Source organism: Centruroides vittatus, unplaced genomic scaffold (assembly GCF_030686945.1).
Source record: "Centruroides vittatus isolate TY-2023 unplaced genomic scaffold, ASM3068694v2 contig_18, whole genome shotgun sequence".
NCBI classification, from domain to species: Eukaryota; Metazoa; Arthropoda; class Arachnida; order Scorpiones; family Buthidae; genus Centruroides; species Centruroides vittatus.
Window position 1 is genome coordinate 5,833,617 of NW_027121101.1, and position 20,995 is coordinate 5,854,611.

At 29.6% G+C, this 20,995-nt stretch overlaps 1 protein-coding gene across 1 annotated transcript in view; it reads left to right on the forward strand.

Moving 5' to 3' along the window:
- The window catches only part of Ino80 (chromatin-remodeling ATPase INO80), a 116,205-nt gene that overhangs the window by 61,420 nt on the left and 33,790 nt on the right, over positions 1–20,995 (forward strand). The window contains exons 13-20 of the mRNA XM_067263841.1: positions 700–766; positions 2,946–3,046; positions 3,118–3,231; positions 3,309–3,404; positions 4,705–4,907; positions 14,698–14,782; positions 14,856–14,973; positions 20,156–20,241. Of these exons, the coding sequence (XP_067119942.1) occupies positions 700–766; positions 2,946–3,046; positions 3,118–3,231; positions 3,309–3,404; positions 4,705–4,907; positions 14,698–14,782; positions 14,856–14,973; positions 20,156–20,241 (870 nt within the window). The remainder of the gene's footprint in view (positions 1–699; positions 767–2,945; positions 3,047–3,117; positions 3,232–3,308; positions 3,405–4,704; positions 4,908–14,697; positions 14,783–14,855; positions 14,974–20,155; positions 20,242–20,995) is intronic.

Genomic DNA, 20,995 nt, shown 5'->3' on the forward strand with positions numbered 1-20,995 from the left:
ATCTCAAAGAACGAAAACCAAACTAATAAACTAATACATCATTTAAATGCTAAATTGGGACAGTAACAAAAAAAAAAATTAGCAATTTTTGATATATTTTAGGGATATTCTGAAATATATCAACACTACATACAATGTTGCATAGGTCTAATGGTTGGTGGAAACAAAGCAATCTTGTCTTTTGCTCGGACAGTTTGATTTTTCTGGATGGGATCAGTGTAGCAAAATGTATCACACTGGGATCCTGTCTGAGGCGGACCCCCTGCTCTGGATTGGACCTGACAATCCCTTTAAAAGCAAAGGAACAAAGACTCCCGGACAATTTTTCGAGGTGTCTCGACCAAGATATGGAAGACAGCTAGAGTTCCCTTAGAAGGTGTTCTGTGCATGATTATGTCTAGACTCAGACAACAACCATCTGATCATTAGGACCAGCATCCAGAGCTGGAGGATTCTCAAAATATTTTGGAAATTCTTCATTTTAAAAATACTTAAATCAGAAATTATCCAAAAAATTAATTATTATGAAAAAATGTTTTTATTAAAAATAACCAAAATGGTGTATATACACTGAGAATTTTATGCAAGATAAGGAATTTCATAATATAAAAGTCTCCACTTAGAAAAAAAAATCAAAATTTGTTAAAAACTAGGTCAAAAAAGATTAAATATATTTAAAAGCAAAATTTTCTTTTTCAGACAAAAGCTTTTGATAATGAAATAAATTCATTAAGAAATAAGAAGCAATATAGTAACCGTCATGAATGTGAGTATATGAAACTTTTAAATAGTTTTATCAATATTGTAATTTAAAGCAAAAAAATCTGAAAAATAATGTCTATATCAAAATCTGTACTGATCACCAACACAACTTCTGATTATACTTTTAAGATTTGCAAATATTTTTTCCTCCAGTAAATACATATTATCTCTAAAAGCTTCATTATAGCAGTCATAAATACTTTACTTTTGGAAGGAATCTTTTAATGTTTATAATAATCAATCTCTTTTTAAATGTGTGAGATTCTTTCAGTTTTTGCATTTCATTAAGAGTATAGTCCTAAATGATAGCTTGTGTGCAAATTTTCCTTATTTTTATTATTCAGTTCTATTGTACCTTGATAAAAAGGTATTAACACAAAAAGTACAATGGAACAATTTGGAATAAGGGAATTTTCAACTTTTCACAGTCTATTTTTCTTCATGGTAAGCAACTTTGTCCATTCTTCTTGCCTGTCTTCTGGTTTTCATTATGATGTAATGTTTTGTCTCCTTAACAAAGAGAATGAAAGTCTCTTGGAGTTCAAAACAGGAACTTTCATTGCATTCCTGTTTTTTCAACAAACTGAATTGAAACTGTTTTCAATTAGACTTTGTGCAATCATAGTGTGAACAGGTTGATTCCTTCCAACAAAGCATTGCTTTTATGACTCATTTTATGTTGGTAAATATTTATCAAGTCCAGGGATTTTTTCATGGGAATATATTCCATGTATACACTATGGTTAGTGGTTTGCTTATTCTATGTGTAAACTTACAGAAGTATACAAGTGAGAACAAAAATTTTTTATGGTAACTCACAAATACTTTATATATTTTTTACATATTAGTTTCTTTTTATTGGATTTTTGGATTTGATATATCTTTTTCTTCTTTCAAATTTGTATAATAAAATATTTTGCTATTTTAACCTGTAATAACATGTTTTTCTTGTGACTGTGGCACTTAGTGAAGAAACAACTGAAAGATAAATTACTGATGTAATCTTAGTAATTTATAAAGTGAAATAAAGTGTTTTAGAAAGGGAAATAAAGTGTTTTAGAAAGCTGTATATTGTTTTAACTATGTTGAGAAATATTACGTTTTCATTAATATTTATTAATTATAAAAGTTAGAAAATTAAATTGTAAAGTATAAAGCTAATTACATGAAAAGTGAGCAGAACATTGAAATTTAAACTTATCTGATATTCTGTATTGTTTAACATGAGAGGACTGCAAGAAAATTTGACAAGCATTGACACATTGATGTTTTACAGTTGCTACAATTTTTTTTGTTTTCTATTCATTTACTTATTTAATAAATGAATAAGTGCATTTTCTTTTGACTGTTTGAGAAAAATTATTGTTAAAATCCAGTAGTTCTCTGAAATTAAACTCAAATTGAGTTATAAATTTTGTTATTTTGCACTTGTCACCACACACCAATTTGATGTCTGGTATAATAATATCATCATCACTATTACACAAGTCTATATTTTATTTAGGCATACTTAAACATTTCAAAGAGAACCTTTGTGATTGGGAATAGATCAAAATCATAAAGTAAACATAATGTGTTTTTATCTGTATAGATGTTTATTGAATTAGCTGTCATATGTTTATATATGTATTATCTTCTAAATTCACTACTGCATGCAGATAAGTAAACAAAGTATTAATGACCTAGACCCTAGAACATTAATAGTTTAGTTTTTCATTGTAGGTCCTAGAGTGAAAAACTTGACAAATATAAAATATTTGCATGGAGCAAATATTTTGTATTTATTCTCTACCTGCACATGATAAACTAATTTTAAATGGTTATTTGTTTGAGGAAGATAAAAAATAATAATAGATCAAGGGGCCTGATCTGTTGTTATTTTATCTTATTTTTTTTAAATATGGTAATTTAAAATTTACTAACTTTTTGGAAATGATTTAAACATTAATAATTATCAATGACTAATTCTAACATTAGTTGAATATTGATGAAGACCTTTTTAAACTTTAGTTGTAATATGTAAATTTTTAAGTTACTGTAATTTTCATGTAAAATTAACCTAGAAATAATTTTTTTTAAATTCTTTATTTTGTGTTTGATATATACTTTTTTTAGTGAGAAGTATTAAACTTATATAGTATGTTCATATTAATATTAATATATTCATATTTTTCAATTTTTAGTCAATGAAAATTTTCGACTTACTAATCCAAGTGTGAGCACAGATGAAGATTTGCCTCAACCACAAATGTTTGTTGGAAAATTAAAAACATATCAATTAAAAGTAAGTAAGTAAGTAAGTAAAATAATCTGAAATTTTTTTGAATTGTAAAATTTTTCTAACATTTCTTTTAGGGAATGAATTGGTTAAATAATCTTTATGATAAAGGAATTAATGGCATACTTGCTGATGAAATGGGATTAGGAAAAACAGTTCAAACAATTGCTTTTCTTGCAACGTTAGTTGAGGTAAAATTATTTGATTCAGTAGAGATTATTAGGTTCTCATTTTTTATTTCAATTTCTGTAAATTTATTTACTTTCAGACACAAGGGATTTGGGGACCATTTCTTATCATTGCACCTGCTTCTACTTTACACAATTGGCAACAAGAATTCACAAAATTTGTTCCTAAGTTTAAGGTAAATATTACTATTTACAGTATTGACAAAAATTTTTCTTATGTTTTAAAAGTAAATAAATTAAAAGTAAAAGTAAAAAAATAAATAAATTTGTATGTCTATATTTGTTTTATTGAAGCAATTGTTCTGGATATTCTATAACTTTAAGTAATAATACATATGTATTATTGAAAATTCTGTTTTAAATTAAGAGAGAACTTCTAACAGATTGGGAGTGTTGATAGTTTGTTAATTTGAATTTTATTTTAATACTAAACAATAAATGTTTGAATATATATACTTTATGTTACTCTATTGATCTAAAAATTTTAATATTTAATTGCTTACATTCACACACTTACTTACTTTTTAAAATCTGTTATAGTTTAAAATTCCTGTATTAATCTGTATATATTAGATATTATTTTTGATCATTTGTAAGACTATAATAGATTCAGTTCTCAAAACTGTTTCAAATGCAAAGTAATTGAAATATAGCAAAATGTTGTATTGTCTAATAGATATTAAATAACTACTACTATCTGACTCATTAACTTTGTACCCTCAATCGAACTCAGTTCGATCGCTTTACATAGCGTTACACAGAAAACGGGTTTTTAGACCCTCGGGGAAAAAAATTTTTTTTTGATCTTTCGGATGTTTTTTCAGTCCCCAAATTTTTTGAAAAATTTTTACCCGCGCGAAAAAATTTTATTGCGATTTTAATTAACCCTTAATGATGTGCGATTAACGCTTAATTGTTTTTTTATGGGATTTTTTTATGGAACTTTATTCATCCTTCTAAAGTTCTAGCGCGCCGATTTTACTTCGGTAAAGTTATTTAAAGCTATTTTCTGATGTAAAAAACAACATCCAATAGTTTTTTAATTTTTTTAATTAATAGATTTTTTTATAATTACGTTTAATTAAGTCGGGGGGTCGGAAATTTCAATTAAAATCGTAATTTAAAAAAAATTTTGAAATATCCCGCCATCTAGTATTCACCCTACTTTTTACCCTTCTCCTCCCCAGAGTTTCATGAGAATGTCCCGCGAAACACGACACCAGCTGTTCTCAAGGTCATCCAGCTGTGTAAACAATGACTCATTCAGTGTCAAGTTTCGCGCTAAGGCGAGAAAAAGGAAATTGTACTTTGAAGCTTTTTCTTCAAAATTAACACATTTCTTTCGTTTTTTTTTCATTATTATTATTTTTAATGTAATTAAACATAATTAATTATAAAATTAAAAAAAAGTAGGAAAGAAGGTGTTAATAGATTTACAATATAAATGTTCACTAATTAATTAATGATTTTTTATAGGTTCTTCCCTATTGGGGCAATACCTGTGATCGTAAAATTTTGAGAAAGTTTTGGAATCAGAAAGATCTTCATACATCAAATGCTTCTTTTCATGTTCTAATCACAAGTTATCAACTTGTTGTTCAAGATGTGAAGTATTTTCAGCGGATTAAATGGCAGTATATGGTATTAGATGAGGCTCAAGCAATAAAAAGCACTTCAAGGTATGTTTTGTGAAATAACAATTAACAAAATATGATACATACTATTTCTAAGAAATTTAAATTACATGTGTATAATCAGTGTTGGAATTTGTAAAGTATACCATAATTAAAAAATAATAATAATAAGTAAATAAAGTTTGTATAGTATATTCTTTACTACAATAAATAAACTGTGTAATGTGTTGCAAGCTACAGTATTTTATCTAATGATGTTTTTGCATACTTTAATGCTTTTAGATGCGTATGTAAAGATGAACTATTATTTGAGAATTATAATTTGTAATGTAAAGACAAAATTAAGTTAAATGTTATGATTTCTATTTTTGATATCTATAATTATATATGTGGCTTGTTTAAAAAATATCTGGACTAGTCCTGTAGCACAAAGACCAATAGCATGCCAGCTAGCTCAACTTGTTGGCATGTAATGTAAGTAAACATCATTTAAATGGACAAAATTAACACCCTGTTAATTTTAAAATGCTTCTTATATGTAATTAAATTAACGGGTTGTTATATTTTAATTTTTTTTCAAATACAAGAGTCACTGCTCTTAATTTTATGCCACAATGGGAATTCTTGATATAGCGGAACCCCATTTATCTGGCCAAAATGGGACCGGGCTCAAGCCAGAAAATTCATTAATGACATAAATAACACAGTTTAGGTGTACATTATATTATATTTATTGCTCATTATATATACTTTTACAACAATATTAACAGTATAAAGCAAAAGACATATCTACATACAGTATCAGTTTGTTATGTTCTATCAGCTGGTACAGTACATATACATAAGTTTCCTGACCATTTGTGTGGGGTAGAACTTCTCTTTATGATCTTTTTCAAGGCCAACTGGTAATTAGGTGTAGTGCTCTGTAGATAATCCAAAGGACTAATTTGAACCGAAGTAATTGTGATTTACTGTATTTATTTTTGTTATCAGATCTTTGGTTATAAAGTCGCAAGTGTTCAAAATTGGCATTGAGCCAAGGGAAAACAGTATTCCTACAGCTGCAACATTATACTCAGGGAAGAATGTACTACTTACAAGTTAGTTCTTTGATTTTTTCACATATATAGGTTTTTTGTATGTCTGTCTTTCTTATTCTGGATAAACAGGATTCCACTGTATCATTATTTGAAGACAATAAATAGGATATTGTTTTGTGTTTTTGTCAAATTTAAATTTTGTTTTTTTTTTAAGAGCATTATTTATTTGTCTAGTTAAATGCAATTAAAGTATATTTTCCAAAAAATGTTTGTTTATTTTGATTTAGATCATATACTGCTTTATTATAATCTCAGAACTACAATGAGAACATAAGCAATAATACGTGTAGAAAATTTTTTCTGGGAAATTAAACTTTACATGCCTGCATAATTTTAATTACATAAATGTAGCTACATAAGTAAAAACAGATAATCTAATTTGCAATTTTTGACACACACACTTTTGGAAAATCTACTTTATTATATAATAATGGACTTTTAGCTTTAATGGACATCCCTTGCCCATATTAGTCCATTAAATCAAGGTTTTACTGGATTAGCATTTAGCTGGCTGGCAGAGATGTTAAAAGTTGACATTATATGGCTTTGCAAAGATTTTGAGATATCAGAGTATGTAACAAAGTGTATACATCAAGTTCTACTTTAAAATTGGTAAAACTCTTAAGAAAATGTTTGAATTATTGAAAATAGCTTACAGAAACGATGCCATGAGATGTTCACAATTTTTTTGAATGGTTTCGTTGCTTGAGAGGGAAGAGAATGTGTCAAAAATGACCCACATTCTGGACAACCATCTATGTTATAGAATGAGGAAATGATTGACAAGTTCAGAAATCTTCTTCAAAATGATTATTAATTGACTGTGCTGACGATTCCTGAAGAGGTTAGAATTTTGGTGAGTTTCTATGACCACATTTTAAAGATTTGATTTGAACATGATCTGCATCTCTGCAAAGTTTGTGCCATGCTTGCTAATAATAGAGGAGCAGTGTGAAGACTGCTAGACAATTGCCTCTGATTTGTTTTAGCATTCATGTGATTGTGAATTGTTCTTTAAAACAACTCATCACAGGTTATGAATCATGGGTGTATAAATATGATTTCAGAGACAAAACAAATTCTTAGAAGTCTCTCGTCAACATGACCAAAGAAGACATGCCAGGTGCACAGCAAAACAAAGATGATACTCCTAGTTTTCTTTGACTGTGATAGAGCATACCCATGGTAGACAATACTATCAGGGAAAACAATCACAAAAAATTCTATATTCTATTCTGAGGCATTTATGAGAATTCACATGGGAAAAACAACTAGAAAAATGGAAAAGCAGAGAGTGGGTGTTACACAATGACAATTTACCTGTTCTCACAGCATTACTTGTGCAACAGTTTTTGGCAAAACATGAAACACTGTATTCTTTGGATTAGCTCCACTGGATGACTTCTTATTCCCAAGACTGAAGAAAGTTCTCAAAGGTTGCTGATTTGACACTGTCACAGATGTTAAATAGAATTTTTAGAGGTGCCGATGACCATCTTCGAAGAATTTCACAAATGTTTTCAACAATGACAGGGTGTCCAATTGATCTGGAAACCTGGTACACCTGGAATATCAGGGAAAAGTCTTACAAATCTTAGGGAATTTGGTATTAAACCTGGAAAAGGAAAAAAATTATTTCTGCAGTGTATAATGCATCATATAATTGAAAGGGGAACAAGAGAAGTGATTTGAATGTGCACATCGTTGTGTCATGATATGCATGATGCATATCATGCATACTGATTAAATTTAAGTATAATAATTACTAATATTTCAATGTTAGTAATTATATGGCTTTAAATTGTTTTGTGAAAAAAATCTAGGTTTTTAAATTGTAAGTGTTGTGCAGGATTTACCGAAAAGCAGTTGGCAACCTAGCTAGCAGTCAGTCTTTTTTTTTTCTTTTTAAAGAGGTTGTAGAGGTCTGATTACAACATGGTTTCAAAACACTTACTGAATAAATGGTATGTAGAATCTGTCTACACTTCAGCAATGCAATGATTGCAGGGATTGGAACTAATCACTATTTCAACTAAAAGTCACTTTTTTATTTGTTACTATCTTCGCAAAATGTCACTAAAAGTCCTTTTTGGAAAGTTGAAGTTACTGTATTTATTCTGTTTTAATGTGTGCCTTTTTCAACTTTTGAAGAAGCTGAGAAATGAAGTATGCATTTGTGAGATAAGCCGGGGGCTAAAAGGAAGTGCCCTATTAACCACTTAATCAGCACGAGTTGTTGAAACCTGTCGTCAGATGGCTAAAGTTGATAGGAGGGCAAATTGTCAAGTGGGGAGTGCGTTGGGTAAGCCGATAGGTATCCATTTGTCGAATAAGACAGGTTGACAGGTATTAACATAACAAAATAAAAGTTTATTCTATAACTAAATCTAGGATATACAGATCTATATGTGGTTAAATACTGTTACATATACTCTTATTGAGTGGAGTGACAAACAGTTCTAGTTAGCTTGTGAAACACGTGCTTGGCCTATTGCCCTATTTCTGATGCTTTGCTCGCAGAGAGAGCTACAATAATCTGCTTATACCTCAATATTCGTTATTCAAGGTTGATGACTGATGAGTTGTTGGCGAGTCTTCGTGTCCAAGACTTGTATGGGCAGGAGGTGTTTGTTTATGGAGATCTGCTGAAGGTGGCACCTTGTCGTTGTATTCCTGGGCACTAATTAATTTCTTCTATGTGACATTACCTTTCTTCTGACTGTGTATGGGACAAATGCCTGCTTCTGACTTTGTATGGGATGAATGTGTGGAACTTCGCCATCACCACTCATGCTATTGGCCTGGGAAAATAATCACATGTTGACGGAGTCGAAGGTTAATTCCCAGGTGCGAGCACAAGTCTTTTCCGATGACTGTGATGACGTTTAATTGCAGCTGTCCCTCTTTCACAATCGGATGTTTCCTTTTGACACCTTGTTATAATTTCCCTCTGTTTGTTTATAGAGAACATCATTCGATCCTTCCTGTTGCGATTATTTTTTCTCACGCTCGCTTTAAGGCATTTAGTTAATTCGTAAAAAACTCGTAAATTAGCACAAAATTAGCTCATTCTAGCTCTCAGGGTTGCGCTTGGGCTCGCGGACTCACACATTAGATTTGAACTATAGATGAGGAGCTTGGAAGCAAAACATGTTAAGTGACATTACTATTGTTTCCATTATTATAGCATGTTAAACCTATTAACTGTAATTTGAACAGATTTCACTATGGTTAGTTATCTTTACCTCATTTGAATGTCACTCATCTATCAAACTTTTGTTGATTTTAATAGTGAAATCTATTTAAATTAACAAGTTTTACATGCTATACATTTTTAATTTACAGTTACTAGACAATGAAGATAGATTTCATAACAACAAGTAATTATTTTTTTTATGAAAACAGTAGTTTGATCAATAATATGTTCATATAATTAATATGTAATATCTGGACTAATAAACTTCATTTAATGCAGAGATGTGAGATGTTCTTTGGTGAATGTCTGCCTCCATTTCTTTTAATAGTAATATGAAATTAATGGTAACTTCTTGGTCATTAATTTCTTGACACTTGTCACTTTTTTTTAACTATTTCCTTAATAAAAGTCTGTTCTGACCCTGGAATTGTAAATTGCAAGTAGTAAATAAAAACATTCTGTGAGGATTACTGATTGGATCTCATCAAAGAAGAGAATCTCTGCACAGTACATACATTAAACCTTGGAGGTGCTACCAAAGATGCAATTAGAAAAGTTTGAAAGAAGAGAGTAACTATCAAAGATATAATAGAATTTCAAAAAGACTGTACAAAGTGCTTACAAACCCCACAAGTTGTAACCCCAAATTGATGGAGAAGTTGCTACTGAAATACAATTGATCAAGAGGCTGTCATTCCTAAATCCAGCTTATGCAAGGAATAGAAAGCACAAAAACTACTAGATATTACATTAGAAACTCTTGTAGTTGATCACGGATAAATGGTTCTACAGCTGATAAAATTGCTAAGTAATACATAGATATTTTGCCAGCCCCATGAATTAGTGATATGATTAACTCTACTCCAGACAGCATGACCAGTTTGATTCTTTCTGGTTTAGTCTGCCACATCAGTGTGATGACGTGAAAGAATTTGAAACATTTGTGGAGATGATTTTAATTATGCTCCTGATAATGCTCATTTAGAATGTGGATTTTCCATCAACAAAGAATGCTTGATGGAAAACTAAAAAAAATAGACATTTGTAGCTTACAGAAAAGTACACTGCTGGCCATTAAAATTGCTTCATCATGAATGTGGCACACAACAGATGCTAAGTTTGCATGAAAGGTACTATACATGCTGGGAGTATGGAGTGCCATTGGGTACACATCCCGGTTATCTCTTGTTTGCATAACTGCTAATTTCAAAAATTTCATATTGTCAGACATTGCTGATGTGTCTACTGTGTTTCTAATGAAGTATCTGATGAAATGCCTTTTAGTTACTCTACTTATACCCACATCAAATGTTCTAGAATATTTTTTCCAGTCATTAATAGAAAAAATTGAAATGTCTGAATTTTACCTTTAAAACCTGATAGAAATAATTTTTATTAGAAAAACTAAATATGTTAATTTGAGAATACACTTTGATAATTGCTATTTTCATTTTTAAGATATACAATAATTTTATAATTTATATTAATAGAAATGTATTTAGTAAAGTAAAACTTTAGTTTTAATTTTGAAATTTTATAGTTATAAGTTTTCTTAAATGCTATTTTTACTATAATTCAATAATAGAAATACAGTCGACACCCGGATAACTCGACACCATCGGTTAAGTAGTCACTTTTCTGTGGTCCGAGCCGACTTACATAGGCATTAATGTTAAAAAACTCTGGTTTAATTCGTCACCACTGGATAAGTCGACATACTTTTGCTGTCCCACATTCCGATAAGTCGCCACCCCTCCTGAAAAAATGAATTCACTCTGCACGTGTGGTGCGAACTCATTTTTTTTCAGGAGGGTGAGTCAATTTATTTATTAATATATTTAATAATATATTAATATTATTAATATATATATACATATTAATAAAAATGCCTTAACATTTTATGTATATAAATAATAACAGATAAACAAAAAGAAAATATACAATCTACATCAATGTCACACCAGAATCCAATTTTGCATTTTCTCACGCTAGAGGCATTAAGAATCCTTAGACGTTACTTGCCAAAAATTGACAATTGTGAAGATGATGATGTCTTCAAGGCGTTCGTGATCATTGAAAAAGAAAGTTGAGACAGTTAAGTGCTCAAAACAAACAACACTAAACAAATTTTTCAGTTTTTCATCTAGAGTAATTGTAAATGGAGGACACAATGTATTGTAAGCCTATACTACTGTTTAACGCACTACTGTATTTTATTAATTGTAGTTTTGTGGGTTTTTTTTCCAACTTTACTTTAGTTGTCACATCGGATAACTCGACACATTTCCACTTCCCCTTGGGGTGTCGACTTATACGGAGTCAACTGTATATTCATTGTTAAAACTTATGTCAAATAATAATATTTTTTGCATTGCTTTTTCAAATAATTTCATTAACCCCATACAATCAATAATTAACTAACTGAAAATTTTTAAAACTAATTTTCTTATTTTATGTAAATTTCCAAATACAGAATATTAACAGTCAAAAATGAATTGAAAATAAAATAATTTTTCTTAAAAAAATAAATAGAAAGTTTCTGGTTATATAACACATTAAGATATTTTTAAAAAATCATTTACTTAAATTGCACTTTGACACAAGAATCAATTGTTGGAGGATTATTGGGTTATTCAACAACTGATTATTGGGTTATTTGGAAAGTAATTTTGTTTTTTTCATAAGAAAAAACTAATTTTCTTATAATATATATTTTATTGAATTATATATTGACTATTTTGATTTAATATGCTTTGCCATCTTTCTGGTAGTAGCATGATTCCACACTCATAAAAGTTCTGATCTTCGCTTACAAAAAATTGATCCAAGTGATTTTTGACATCCTCATTTTAACTAAATGTTTTACTGTTTAAAAAATTTTGTAAAGACCGGAACAAGTAATAATCTGAGAGTGCCAAATCTGGCAAGTATGATAGGTGTGGTAGCACATCCCATCCAAGCTGTAACAGTTTCTGACAAGTTACCAAACTTGTGTGAAAACTGGCATTATCATGGTGAAACACTACATTTTTTCTGTTGATCAATTCTGGCCTTTTCTGTCTGATGGTATCACTCAATTTGTCCCATTGACGGCAGTACACTTTTGAATCAATTGTAGAATTGTAGAAGCTAAAAAAAACAATTTCCTTAAAATCCTACTAAACAGAGAACATGTTTTTTTATTTATTTATGAATATCAGCTTTCAAAGGGCTTTGAGCTGGCTTATCTCTTCTACTCCATGATTGCTTGTGTTCAACACTGTTATAAACAATCCATTTTTTGTCACCAGTTATGATTTGCTTCAAAAATGAATCATTATCTTGACGTTTGAGAAGCAAATCACAGATGTCAATGCAACAGAGCAAATCTCTTTCTTTAAGAACATGTGGAACCCATATAGCAAGCTTTGAAATGAAACGAAGTTGTTTCAAGTGATTTCTCATGTTGTTATTTGGTGGTTTGCTTCAATCAATACCTTTATTTTGTCTTCATCAGCTTCAACTGGCCTTCCAGAACATGGTGCATCTTCAATATCAAAATTGCCAGAGCAAAATTTTGTGAACTAGTTTTAGCATTGTCGTTCTGTCAACATGTCTTCTCCATACATGTCACACAATTTTTTTCTTGCTGGAAACAGCATTCTTATCTTTTTGATAATAAAAAAGCAAAATATGCCAAAAATGCTGCTTTTGATTTTCCATATGATGGAATTGGAATTGGATGGCATTATTTTGATGGGACACCAAAAAAAAACAATTGCAAAGAATCAAACAAAATTTTTACAAATAAGCCTTGAAATGTCAGCTGTCAAAATATATAATGACAATCAATTTAGAATGAAATTGGCAAGTAAAAATACAACTAATCCCTCTGGTGGTAAAAAAATTACTTTTCAAACAACCCAATAGAATAATTTTAATATTTGCAAAAACTACAGTCGAGTCTGCATAAGTCGTCATAGATATAACTAGACACCATCAATTAAGTAGTCAGTTTTCTGTGGTCCTGGCTGAATTACATAGGCATTAATGTTTAAAAAACTCTGGTTTACTCGACACTGTTTAACTCGTCACTACTAGATAAATTGACATATTTTTTTGTCCCATACTTGTTTAGACATCTGATAAGTTGACTCCTCTCCTGAAAAATATGAGTTCACACCATACAGCTTAACATCACAGCAGAAGCTGATTCTGCATTTTCTCACCTTTCATTCGTGCAGTATTTGCAGCAAATGTTTCACATTTCTGTTAGAAATGAGTATCCGAAACCTAACAACACTTACACTGAAGGAAAAATACAAACTTGTATCTGAATTTGAATGTAATAAAACTTTGCAAGCCGAATTTGCATAACAAGAAAACGTTCCAAGAACAACATTGGTGGGAATTCTGAAGAAAAAAGCAGAAATTAAGAAACTTTTTCTTGGGTCTTCATCACAGCTGTCTTGAAAACGCCAGAGAAAGTCGCTGTACAAAGAGGTCAAAGAAACTCTGGTACGTTGGCTAAAGCAAATTCATTCATCAAATCTTCCTGTTTCACACCAATACCAAAACAAAAAGCAATGGAAATGGCTGAGATACTTGGAGTAGAAACCAACTTTAGTGCCACTGATGGATGGACAGGGAATACAGTACATTGCATGTACTGTATAAAGCACTACTGTATTTTCCTAATTGTAGTTTTGTGGTTTTTTTCAACTTTGTTTTAGTCATCATATCGTATAACTTGACACATTTCCACTTCCCCTTGCAGTGTTGACTTAATGCGGACTCGACTGTATTTATTTTCACATAGTTTTGTAAACACTAGTTTTTAATTCATAGAGATATTGATTAATTGAAAATAAATTCAGTTTAATTAGAATATTAAAAATATTGATAATAAATACACTATACTCTTTTCACATATTAATAATTTTGCATGAGAACTAATATGTATTTTGTATTTCTAGTAGTGATGGGTTTATCCAAATGATTCACTCATTCTTTTTTTGGTACATTTTAACATTTAAAAATGAAAAAATTACTTAAAAAGTTACAGGAGTTTTTTAATCTCGAATTAAAAATTTTGGTCCAAAAAATTTTTTATTTTGTTGGCAAACAGAGATAGAAATATACTGTAAAAATCAATGGCTAATTGAATGAGTTATTTAGGTTGTGGTTTGATCTGTTTCTATGGTGAATAATTGAAAACATTTTTAATTTTTAAGCATTCTTATTTAAAATTAAAAAAACCTTGACTGTTGTTTCACTTTAATTTATAAAATTATTAATTTAAATATTCTGTTAATAATGGAATTTTAAAAATGATTTGAGGACTTTCATATTTTTATGCTTAATGTGAAAAATATAAAGAGATTACATCATTTTAGTATTAAAATCCAAGAATTATCATGAATTTAACTAAAAGAAGGAATTTTATAGATTTGAATAATCATTCAAGCTCATTTATAATAAATAAATGAGTTGAATAAACCCATCATCAGTTTTTAGAATATTAAAATGGCTAAAAGCTTTTCTTTTGTGTAATTTTTAGTGTACGGTGGAAGATATTATTAGGATTTAATTGTAGAAATAGATTACTTCTATCAGGAACACCAATTCAAAATAGTATGGCTGAGGTATGTTTTATTTTTTCATTACAATAAAATCCTTTAATTTGTAATTTATTTTATTGTTTTTTATAATCTATAGCTATGGGCTCTATTACATTTTATTATGCCAACATTATTTGATTCTCATGAAGAATTTAATGAATGGTTTTCTAAGGATATTGAAAGTCATGCAGAAAATAAATCAACTATTGATGAAAGTGAGTTTTTACAAATTTAATATAGATTATTTTTTAAGAGATTTATATAATGATAATTTTAAATGTGGTTACAAAAGTCATACACATTAAATAGATTCTTTACATATATAAATGTTTGCAAAAAACTTAATAAAAATATGAATATTTATTTATAAAAAAATTTTTGTATTTGTACTTCTAATTTTAATAACCTACAAATAATAACAAAAATTTGAAGATTTAGAAATTTATTGTTTTGTTGTTTTGATAATTATTTTGTTCTTTGAAATGGACTACTTTCCTGACTGTTATACAGAGAGAAAATATAGTAATCCAGTAAAAAATGACTCCTCGGATTTTTACATTTTTGGACTTAAGACACCTTGAAGTGTTGAGAAATGCAAAAAATTCAGGGATAATTTCTGCATGTATGGATGTTAGTGTGTGTGGGGACAACACAATTTTGTTTGCTCTGTTTGAAGTTTAATAACTCCTGTGTTTTTTGTCAAAAGTTTCTGAAATTTTGCAGGGAGGTTTGAATATTAAAGAGGGTGATGCTATTAAATTTTGGTCATTAATTTAAAGGTCAAGAGGATAGGGAGATAAAGGAGGTCATGTGTCGTATCTTGAGTCAGACTTAATGACAATTTTACTCATTATTAGTGTGAGATAAGCAGAGGGTCAGGGGTTTATCCTCGCTGACCACTTACACTGCACGGGTTGGTAAAACTCGATCTCGTTGTCGTTTCGGATGGCTAGGAGGGAAAAAAAAGTGAGTGGGGAGGTGCGTCAGTAAGTTGACAGGCGTCTTGGATTGACAGGAGACAGGTTAACAAATAAAACATTTATTGGATAACTAGAATAACATACAAGGCAATTACAAACTATTCTACGGTTATATGCAAGTAAATAGATTCTAACTAAGACGGCTATGCGTTAAGCCTATTGCCGTTGCGGGAGAGAGAGAGTTTACAAAGGTCCTAACAAAATACCTCTTTGTGTGTGAGATTGGATGATATCTCGAAGTGTGGCGGTCGCCGAAGATATGGAAGAGTCGCTGAAGGTCTTCTCCGACGGGATTCCGGTCTTAGACATGGAGAATGATAGGCACAAATATAGAAACAACTTCCTATGCGAGCGCCCAAAGTTCCGGTTGCGCGAGCTTTTATAGTTAGCGTGGGAAGCTGTCAGTTGTTGATGATGACTTGCAAATTCTTGACAGCTAAGTGTCAACTTTCCCACCTAACTGTTGTTAGTTGCGCGAGGACTTGTTTCTCTCCGGGAGTGTTTACACTACTTTGTGAGAAAAAAAATGAAAGTTTTTTTTTTCATTTACACAGATTTTCCCGCTAAAATCCGTGGTCTCACATTAGCATATACAATTTTTTATAAAACTCATCCCTACTCTCAAAATTATGCTTTTTCCATTTTATAATAGTTAAAAATATAACAGAGTTTTTAAATAAATTGTGATAACAGATGGCTCTGCAAAATTTTAAATGTTGCTGGTTTATTTTTCAAAATAAATACAGGTATGCTACCAAATTTCCAGCAACTGATGGTTCAGCACCACCTTTAATCTGGACAAAGTTACGAGAAGGAACTTGAAATTCCTGAGGCCACCAGACTAGTTTACTGGGTGGCCACAGATGGTGTTCTATGTAAGACCTGCTTATTTACATTATTTACACTGAACTTATGGTTATACTGCAATTTTGTGACATTCTTTGTTTATTTTGCTTAAATTTAATCTTAGCTTTGGCTTCTGAGAGAGATGAGAGTCAGTGATTTGTAGTGTCAAATGTAATTTATGTTTAATATTTATTTAAGTTTCTAACAGTCCATAGTATACTTTAGAAAAATGTGAGGTGTATAATTAAGCTTGGTACTCAAAATCAGAAATGGACGACTGAAAACTGTTGACAGTTTAGCAAAATGACATCACTTTTGTCATCAAAGTTAATGGAATACAAAGTTGAGAATTTTCAACTTTTGCCATCATGGAAAGTAGAACAATAAAAATTTAGATCAATAAGAAGGCTGTTTAGCAGCATCATCATAAACATTATGTGGGACAATAACATTCGAACTGTGGCAGTTGGCAAGGCTAAAAAGTTTTATTTATACACTAATATGCTAAAATATTTCATTTATGCACTATATTGTTATCTGATTTAAATATTAATGTCAAATAGATGTACTTACTGTGTAAAGTATTCAGAATAACATAACTGTAATTTGGGTCCAAAAGTATTCGATATTCCTAACTTCCAATGATTTTGAATAGTTTTCCTATCCAAATTCTTCGGTTTTGTGCTTTTTTATTTGTGATAAAATCATAAGCAAACTTAGAAAGTTTAATTGATATAACAAAGCAATTCTGGTTGGCACCATTTTCAACTACTGGCACATGGCCTATTTACTGTAGTAGCTTGTTTATATTTATGGCTGGCAAATGGCACACTGTACAGTAATTTCTGCGTGTGAGTACACAATGTGGAGACAACAGAATGGCAATTTTTAGCTTACTGTTGACGGATTTCATCGTCCGTTTCTGCATGTGAGTACCAGGCTTTAGTGGGTTGATGAATTATTGTTATATGTCATCATGGTTAGTTCAGAAAAATGGTTAACCTGGCAAGCCTTTGGGACCAAGGGCACTGGAAATTTGGTGGCATACCTGTAGTTTGTTTTTTTTCAATTGTTTTACTGCATTGAACATGGAAAGAATTCTATTATAACTGTTTCTTAAATAAAATTTTTTAATAAGTCATTGTTTTGTGTTACAACTGAACAAATACTTCATTAAAATTATTGAAAGTGAGTTTTTAATAGCAAACTTTTCAGTATAATAAAATTTGAAAAACTGATTTCAATAAATTTATTATTATTATAAAATAACAAAAGCATTTAAAACAAAATTTTCAACCATCTTTCTACCCATTTGTCTTTTCAATAGTAAATCCTCTCTGACAATAATACTTTTAACAGGTCTTATATCTCTAGTGAATTTAACGTTTCAATAGAATTTACAACTGAAATTTTTTTATTGTGGTGAATAAAGTGTTTCAATGATGTAGTTGAGTATTTTAGATGACACACAGCATTGTCATAACAAACAATTTAATTAAATAAACAAACTTTTTATTTAACAAAAAAAGCAGAGAAATTTCTAGACAAACTACAACTATGAAATGAAACGCCTCATCTTTTTTGGTGTCAATAGTACAAGAATATGAAGCTTCCTAGTGGCTAACAGAAAATGTAAATTATTTCAACATTTAATTAAGTGTAATGAAAAACTTTTTAACTGAAGGCTGTTATAATGAGATTTTATTTATACATTTAAATTGAAAACTTCATTATTAATTCTTCAATGACAATAAGTTTATAATTATGTAAAGTTTTAATATAAAATATCAGATAGATAATTTTTTAAAATCAATTTTACAATTTATAAAACAAAAAATATCTAGTAGTATTTAGTTTAACATCTAAAATAATTTTCTTTAACAGATTATTTGAGTAAATAAAAAATAAAATAATATAATGTTAAATTCTTTTATACTTGAATTTATAACAGTATTTTTCATGTGAATAAACTAATATATACTAGTATTTCTATTTGAAAAATCAAGTCAGAGGTATGGAGTTTGAAAAACATAATAATTTCTATTATTCTCAATATGATTTTAAGAAATCACAAATTTTAATTTTATGCCTTAGTTATTTTATTTAATTAAAGGAATGTGTAGAAACACAAAAAAATCTAAATATGAAAATGTAATAAACAGTAAAATTTTAACAAAAAACAAAATATTAATATCAAATAAATAGTTATATATTAGGATTATAATTTATATAAATTTTGATAATACATACATTTTTATGATATTATCTTATAAAATATTTGTAATAATTGGCTTGTATGAATTTGTCAAGTTACAGATGTTTGAAGTCCTATTTTATAACAAAATCAATTATTTCTTAAATCAGGAAAAAGTTTTCATTGTGAACATATGAAAAAATCTTTGTGGTTGACTACACTATAACACTATGCTTATGGAACTCAAAATCATGTATAAACAGTGTTTGCAGCACCAGTACCATAAAAATTTTATGGCACAGGTGTGCAAATACCGTGTTTATCCACAATTTTGAATTCTATAAGTATGGTGTTGTAGGTGTAGTCTAACCACAAAATACTGTATGACAATTCATTTATAATAAGTGATTATGGCATTCATGGAAATTGGTGCTTGTGTGCCAAACTTCCATTCATGCCATAATCATCTATATTATAAACTAATTGCATAATTATGCAATAAAGCAAGAACTTGACTTTCTTACTTTGTATTATTTTGTTTATTTTTATTTTCATGTTATCATGTTTACATGTTTTGTTATGAAATTCATTGTTGTGTTCAAGAATTATTGTGTAGTGTATTTTTTACTTTCCCGTCTATTATGTATACATAACAAGGGAAAGTATGGGAAACATGTCAAATCTTCCCCTCCAAGTTTTTTGCAAATCTTTGTTTTGGGACCTCCTGAATCAAAAAACTATAAAAAAAAAACCACAACAAAAAAATTTCATGGGTGTGTGTATGTGTTGGCGTATATTTTGCTTAATGTCTCAGAATGGGGTAAAGATTAAGAAACGAAATTTGGCATGATGGCTTGTATGTGAAAGGTGTTGATGCTATTAAATTTTGGTGGTAAAAAGTCGAGAGGGTTGGAAGATGGAGAAGGGTTATGTAACTCTAGAGGGATAGGACTTAATGAAGATTTTATTTATTATTAACATTTACACTCTTTTATAAAACTCACCCCTACTTTCAAAATTAAGCTTTTTGCCATTTTATAGTAATTAAATATAAAAAGCTTTTATAACAAAATCTCATAAAAGAAGGCACCACACATATTTTATTAAGTTATATTGTAATTAAAATTATAAAAGTTCTAAATAAGATCTCGTAATAACCGGGAAAGTTAAGCAACTCATTGCTGGATTTTTTAAACAAAATTTCATTTTTTAACAGTTATAATTTGTCATTAATTTATGTATATTTATTGAAATAAAAAGAAATAAGTATGGAATATACCATGATAAAAAATTATTTGACATTGCTGATTTTGAAAATATTTTAAGAGTATTATTTTTAATGTGTTATATGAATATACATATAAATTTTTGTTTCAGAACATCTTTCTCGATTGCATATGATATTAAAACCTTTCATGTTAAGAAGGATAAAGAAGGATGTTGAAAATGAATTATCAGATAAGGTAAGAAAATGTTTTTAATCTAATATTTACACGTTTTGAATTTTTATAAATATTTATATACGCATCAAGACAATAGGAATAATAGTTCTCTTGTCAGATTTTGTGTAATTGTCTTTACTTTTTTTTATATCGGCTTTCAAACAATGGTTTAGTGTTGTTTTAATTTATAATCATTTAAGCAAGAATGTTTATTTGTGAATTATGATTTTTTTTTTACCTTATTCTTGTTAGAATTCTATATATTGGTATAACAACATGCAAAGAAAATTATTATAAGTAGGATTTAAAACTGGTAAAAATTTAACACTTATTGGTAATGTAAAATATAAGTTTTTTAAGTATATTTTAAAATGTATGCATTTTATATTACAGTTGAAACACTGACAATTGAAATTAATTAATGTGAGGTATTTGCCCTGATCCCCAACTCACCTTAAGGGGTTGGCCTTAGGTGAAAAGGTTACAACTCTCGCTTTGCTCGCGATCTGTCAGGATGACACGAGAAAGGCTTTTGAACGTATGGGGGTAGTGTTTGCGGGACGCAAAGAGATCCACATAGATCGTATTTACAAAATTTACCATGTTTATTTTATATAAAATACATGCTTACAAATAAGGCCAAAGGATGTTCAGCAGTTCTGTAGTTTTTGCAGAGGAAAGTTCATTTCTGCCCGTAATGCTGGTTTGCAGAGTGGTCTGCTGAGGTCATCTTCTGTGCCCCTCTGGAGGTGGTTGAGAGATCCAGAAGCGGGAG